The following is a 6617-nucleotide window of genomic DNA, read 5'->3' as shown; positions in this document are numbered from 1 at the left end:
ACGTTCAGAACGGTTCTACATATTAACAGAGAAAAAAAATAGTGATTAGTTTTGTCCTTATTAATATAATCTGTATTTAATTGAAATTAATTTGTTTATACAAATATTATGTCTTTAAGCTAATAATATATAATGTCCTCAGAATTTTTAATATTAACTTTTAGATTAAATTATAAATTTAGTCTTTATATTTAACAAATTTATTTATTTATTATATGAAAAGATTATAATTTAATCTCTACCTGAGTAAGTATTTTCAAATTTGTCTTTCTAATTAAAAACATGTTGACAATCTTAAATAAGAAGAATTAAAATGTAAAAAGATTAAAACGTAAACATTAATTATAAAGATTAATTTATAAATAAGTAAAACTATAAAAATTAAATGTGTATTCTAACTAAATAATAAAAAATAAATTATAAACTTGTTTATAAAAATAAATAAGATACCAAATAGTTTTTTAAAAGACTACAAATTTATGTCTAAGTATTTCATATTTCAAAAATAGTAAATCTTTTTTTTATAAAGAAAAATTATTTTATCTTGCATTCAAATAAATGAATAAAGTATCAATATAAATAATTTTATTGTATATCAATTTTTATATAATATTTTTTAAAAAATTATTATGTTTAGGATATAAAACCATATTAGATATAAGTTTGCTTGAAGATATAATTTTTATTTTTAAAAATTTTGTGATTTTTTATTTAGTTCCTCATATTTCTTTCTAAGTAAGTCTAAATTTTTTATATTTTTAGTTTAAATATATATTTAATCTTTATAATTAATATTTATTTACAAATTAGTTTTTATAATTCACATTTATTTTTGAGTCCTTATATAAGTATTTTTTTTGACATTTCAATCATTTTCAATTGATGGCATTAACATATGTTTAACATATAGGATAATCTAAAAATATTTACTCATGTGAGGATTAAAATATAACTTTTTTTATGTTAGGATTAAATTAAAAAATGTGTTAAATATAAAAACTAAATTTATAATTTAATTTAAATTTTATTATATCAATTATTAATGTAAAATTTTAATTTAAAAAATAAAATATTATATTTAAACCTCATCCATTTATCATACTAATATAATTATCTATTAATAATTATATGTTTACTTATCAGTATAAAAATAATATAGATTATGAGTACATTTAATAGCTAACTTAAACTCATAATATATATCAAATTAATTTTGATTAGATAAAAAAAGTATACTAAATCAACTAAATAGTTAGCATTAGTTTTTGGTAGTGTAAGCAGGTCTGTCAACGCTCTCTGGACAATGATTGATCGTTAAACTTGTTTATTTACAAATTAAATATTAAGTATAAATGCTATTATTGAACAAAGAGCAATAAAACTCATTTATTTATCTAAGTTATGAACAATTTTGACATTCGCAAATAATTAAGTATTTCTTTTTGACGGAACAAATAAATAAGTTGAAAAGTCAAGTGATCTTAGTAAAAAAATCTAATGTTGTATATTTGATGTGAGGAAATCGATTATCTAGTGCCTTATTTCATTTTTATTCTCCATTTCTAAAGTTTGTAAGAGCTATTTGATTATCTTTAAAAAAGAAATCATATTTGAGCAGTGACCAAGGTTTTGTACAACTGAAGGAAAAATAGTTGCCCAGTGCAGGCTGAAACCTGGGTAACTCATGAAAAGTTGAAAACAACCATCATGTTTACCACAGACCAATGGTCCAAGCGGACCCCAACTTTAAATTTGGAATATTATATATATATATATTAACAAATGTATAGCTCTCATATTCTTTCATCTAAAATGACGTTTGCATTAATGCAATTATTATATAGGCATATACTCATGTATGAAAACACTTGCGAGAAAAGAAATGATACCAATATACTTCAAACGATGTATTTCATCTTATGCTTAAAGGTGACTAATACACTAGTGATACCAAAATTATTTTTTATACAAAAATAAATATTGAAAATTACATTTATGTATAAAATTTAAACAATGAATCCATAATTTTTTTTCAAAACCCAAATTTAATGTCGATAAATTTCAGTGATAGATTTTTAACAGTTATATTCAAATTGTTCCCTTATTAATTTTGATTTTTTAAAAGTTAATTAATAAAAATAATGAATTGTTATTATGAAGCATGCAATTAAAAATCATTTGAGCACATTTTAGCTGCTTAACCATATTTGACATGCAAACTTATTGGCCAACACACCGCAGATAAATTATATTTTTAAAATCACCATAGAATTGAAGATCAACACTTGAATGTGCTTGATTACTTTGAAAGCAAACTCTATGGTGTAAAAGTTAAAAACATGGGGAATTTTATTGCAGAGATCTCTGACAATTAAATTAAGGAAGGCATGATCAATTGAAGCAATCAAAACCAACATTTCTGATAAGTGATAACTCTATAAAAATCACTGCTTAAGATCAAGAATGGTCGATCCTTGATTCTGGCCAAAAATAAAGAAAGGTACTTGATTAGAGAAAAAGAAGGTTTGACAATTTGAACCACTAATAAGAGTCTATATCGTTCAAAAAGTAGAAACCCACCACAGTACATACTCATTATTCCACCACAAATATATAAATTAAATAAATAAAACACACATAAAGAAAATAAATTTAGAATTGCATTTAATATATATAAAAATAGTTAGCATTATAGTTATTAAATATAAAGTGAGTCCTAAAGACTAAAACATCATTAGTGAGGAGATATTGATAGTGTAGTCAAACCAGACACTTCTCTTCCCTCTTCTCGCTTTCTTCTTTTCCTTTACAGCATTCATAAAGTAAGCCAACGCATAAAGCCACCCCACAAACGAACCAAAACATTCTTTCTTGCACTAAGGAGCAACTGCAGACAAACAAGGTGAACTCTCTCTCTCTCTCTCTCTCTCTCTCAAGTCATCCTTAATTGCTTTTTCCCTTTCTTTTCTTTGAATTTCATGGTTATAGCAACCGCTGTTGGCCAAAGGTGGGTGTGGATTTTTCTCATGTATTCTAAGTTATTTATTCTGGGTTTTGGGGTTGTTAAAAGCTGACACAAAATATCAACTTCCACTAGATTTAAGAGTTGTTTGTTTCTTTGATTTAAATTTATTTTCTAGCTAAATATATGTAAGAGACGATCTTCATGGTAACTACTGCAAGGTCCACACACATATATATATACATATATTGACATTCTATCTTCTCTTTTTCTACCAAAGAAGTTTTTAATCAAGTCCTAAATACAAAAAGAACTACTTTTCCTTCTCCTTCTCTTTACCTTTTTGCTCGTGTGATAATTGTTAAAGAACACAAGAATGAAAAAGATACCATTTGTTATTATTATTGATTACTTTTCATGTATTCCTTTCACCCTTATAATTGTCTGCGTAGAAACTCCTGCTACCTTGTTTGATTTCATTGATAATTATTTCCAAAAATATGTTATATGCAAACTTAAAATCTCACCAGCTAGCTCTTGAAATATTTTGTGTCGTAAGGATTAATATTCTCTAGTCACATATGTGAAAATATGTTGTAACTATGTATAGGTGTCCTCTCTCCTTTGGGGTTTCTCAGGACATTGGACTTGATGGAGGGGATAGCTCCCAATTCATGTGCAAGGACAGTTTTAGAGAAGAAAGCAAGGCCACAAGAGCAACTGAATTGTCCAAGGTGCAATTCAACCAACACAAAGTTTTGTTATTACAACAACTACAGCCTCACACAACCCAGATACTTTTGCAAGACTTGTAGAAGGTATTGGACAGAAGGAGGGTCTCTGAGAAATGTCCCAGTTGGAGGTGGTTCAAGGAAGAACAAGAAGGTCACTTCAGTAGCAGCCACAGCTTCATCATCATCATCATCAAAGGTTCCAGACCTAAACCCACCAAACCTCTCAGCTATTTCTTCCCAAAACCCTAAGATAATGCATGGAGGCCAAGATCTCAACCTATCTTTCCCAGCTATGGACAAGTATCATGGCATGCCCCCTTATGTTGAGATGCAAAACAGTGACACCAGTCATCACCAAAACTCTTCTTGTTCTGCTGCTCCAAGTTCTCTTTCAGCTCTTGAACTCTTAAGGTCTAGCATGGCATCTAGGGGTTTGAATCCTTATGCTCCTTCTTCCTTGATGCCAAACTCAAATAACAATGCCCTTTACCCATCAGGGTTTCCCATGCAAGAAGTAAAACCAAGCCTTGGCTTTTCTTCAGTTGATGGGATTGGGAACAGATCATATGATCATAATCAGGTTCAAGAGAGGGGTAGTGGCAGAGTTTTGTTCCCTTTTGGAGATGTTAAGCAGCTTTCTGCTGCAGGTGCTGAAGTGGAACACAATAAAGAACAAGGGAATTCAAGTGGATATTGGACTGGAATGATTGGTGAAGGGACATGGTAAGAAAAGAAAGAAATGGGAAGACAAAGGAAAATTAAGAACATGCATTAATAATAATATCATCTCACATATTTTCTTTATTTTGATCTTCCCTATTTTTCTCTTTTCACAATATGGATCATTTGTCTGAAGTTGTTCAGAACTAACAATAGGACACACATGGTTAATTACTTTGTTTTGTACACACTGCCTTTGTTTCTTTGGGAGAAAATGTGACTTGTTTTACATTTTAAAAATTAAAGATAGAAGAAGAGGTGAATATTGGGCCTGTTTTTGTCCACGGCATGCAATTCCTATATTCATGAATTCTTCTGTAAGGAGTAGCAATTTGTGTATTAAATTTTCAAAGGTTTGGTTCAAAGGACTTTTGGGGTGGTGAAGGAGGGAGAGAGAGAGAGAGAGAGAGAGAGAGAGAGAGACTTAGGTGTTCAAGTTTGTAAGTGTAACCATAATTATAAAATTGGTTGAGTTGCTTTGTGCTCTTTCCAGCTACTCTTTCTATGTGTGTGTCTGCAAAAATTAGTGGGTTGTCAGCTTTGTTGTCTAAATTATCACATCTGAGATTCTTCCAACTATGAAAGCACTTTGGTGGAATTATTCGGAAGAATAATAGTAAAAGAAAACTGAAAAGGAAGGACAAGGGAGTGTTGTATGATCTCAGTGTTTTAGCTGAATCAGGAATTGATGTCACACCCACTTTTAATGCAAGCTACAATTAATAAAACATATAGTTAATTACATGTACTAAAACAGTAAGACCGTATAATTGGCAAATTGGACAAATCTTGAGAATTGGATTACCTGCCCCAACTAAATAATACTAACCTAATATAATTGTCATCCACTTGCATCTTAATTTAATTTCAACACTTCAATTTCATGAGTGTCCTATGTCATCCATCCACCTGCTGTTAATTTTAGTATTTGCAAGGACTATCAAATTTCTCAAAACCTTAACTTCGTTCGGTATTTTAATGGGACCCTCAAACATTCCCTTAGGCCAAGTGGAAATTATTTCTTCCACTGCCCAAGTCAATGGATTGGCTTGCCTTCACATGTGGATCATTCATTATGTATTTAACCTTTTTTCCAAAAAAACAAATTAAGTATTGTATTTAAGGTATTAGTACATGAATTTAAAATTAAAAAATATTATTCATATATTTTTAGCATGTTTTTTTAATATTAATTTTTTAATTAATGTTTTTAGAATATCGGCTAGTAGGATTTTTGTTTCTTTGTTCTTTTGTGTTTTGCACTTTGAGGGAGTTTGATTGGAGGATAAAATACCTTTCCTCGTGTGTTGGCCTTCTTCTCACGCCAATCGCTTAATTATTCTCTTTTTCTTCTTCTGAGGGTATTAGATTCATCTTTGAAAATCAAAACGTTTTTCCAAGATTGCTAACCCATCTTGCAACCAATTGCATTCTAAAATATCAGAGTAATTTATAGCACAAATACAGTCTGCTAAATATAATTATTGCTTAAATATTCTTTCTACCTCAAGCCATATCATTTTAATTTAATCTTAATAAAATTAATTTTAATTTTAATATTTTTAAAATTAATAATTTTAATTTTCAATTACTATTAAATAATGACTTGATTAACTTAAATATTTTTATGGTGTACCGTGTGTTACTTTTTTGAAGAGTTGCGTTTGTGAGATATATTAAAATTAATAATTTTAAAAATATAAAGAATAAAATAAAAAAATTAATTTTGTAAGAACAATTCAAAAGATTATGTATTTCTGAAAAATCAAAGACATATTTAATTATATAATTATTTAAAAACTCAAGATATATTAAAATAACTTTATTTAACATCAATAAAGTATTCTTCCAAGCAATTTTGATGCCTTCTTTAGTTTTTTAAATTTTAATACTGTAATTAGCTTTTTTTTCTTTTAGATTTGCCTAACAGGTATAGCTAATATAAGGAGTGCTTCAAATATTCTTCGTGAAGAGTAATTCTTGCATATAATCTTATCGAATATAGCCAATAAAAAAGTAGGATATAAATAAGTGGAATTAAGTTGAATGATAAAATTTTAGATTTAACTTAGAGAGATAAATTATTTAAATTTAAATTATATATTCAAATGAGTTAAATTTAAATTTAAGTTTAACTTATTTTACAAAATATGAAACCAAGGTTTGTTTAGTTATTAACTTAATTCATGACCGATTCATGA

General features: G+C 28.1%; 1 protein-coding gene across 2 annotated transcripts; it reads left to right on the top strand.

Moving 5' to 3' along the window:
- Positions 1–2827: 2827 nt before the first annotated feature.
- LOC113849678 (dof zinc finger protein DOF2.5-like) lies at positions 2828–4802 on the top strand. Of its 2 annotated transcripts, none has more exons than XM_027479754.1 (2): positions 2828–2902; positions 3601–4802. In XM_027479754.1, the coding sequence occupies exon 2, from the start codon at positions 3614–3616 to the stop codon at positions 4421–4423; it is 810 nt and encodes a 269-aa protein (XP_027335555.1). In that variant the 5' UTR covers positions 2828–2902; positions 3601–3613; the 3' UTR covers positions 4424–4802. The 2 variants fall into 2 exon arrangements, with proteins under 2 accessions (XP_027335555.1, XP_027335554.1); XM_027479753.1 differs by having other exon boundaries at positions 2842–2902; positions 3573–4802.
- Positions 4803–6617: the final 1815 nt, after the last annotated feature.

This window comes from Abrus precatorius, unplaced genomic scaffold (genome assembly GCF_003935025.1).
Source record: "Abrus precatorius isolate BTA unplaced genomic scaffold, Abrus_2018 Scaffold9, whole genome shotgun sequence".
Classification (NCBI taxonomy): domain Eukaryota; kingdom Viridiplantae; phylum Streptophyta; class Magnoliopsida; order Fabales; family Fabaceae; genus Abrus; species Abrus precatorius.
This window is presented reverse-complemented; position numbering and strand designations above follow the sequence as displayed.

Coding starts and splice junctions, on each gene's coding strand:
- LOC113849678 (XM_027479754.1), top strand. CDS start 3,614: ATGGAGGGGATAGCTCCCAATTCATGTGCAAGGACAGTTTTAGAGAAG.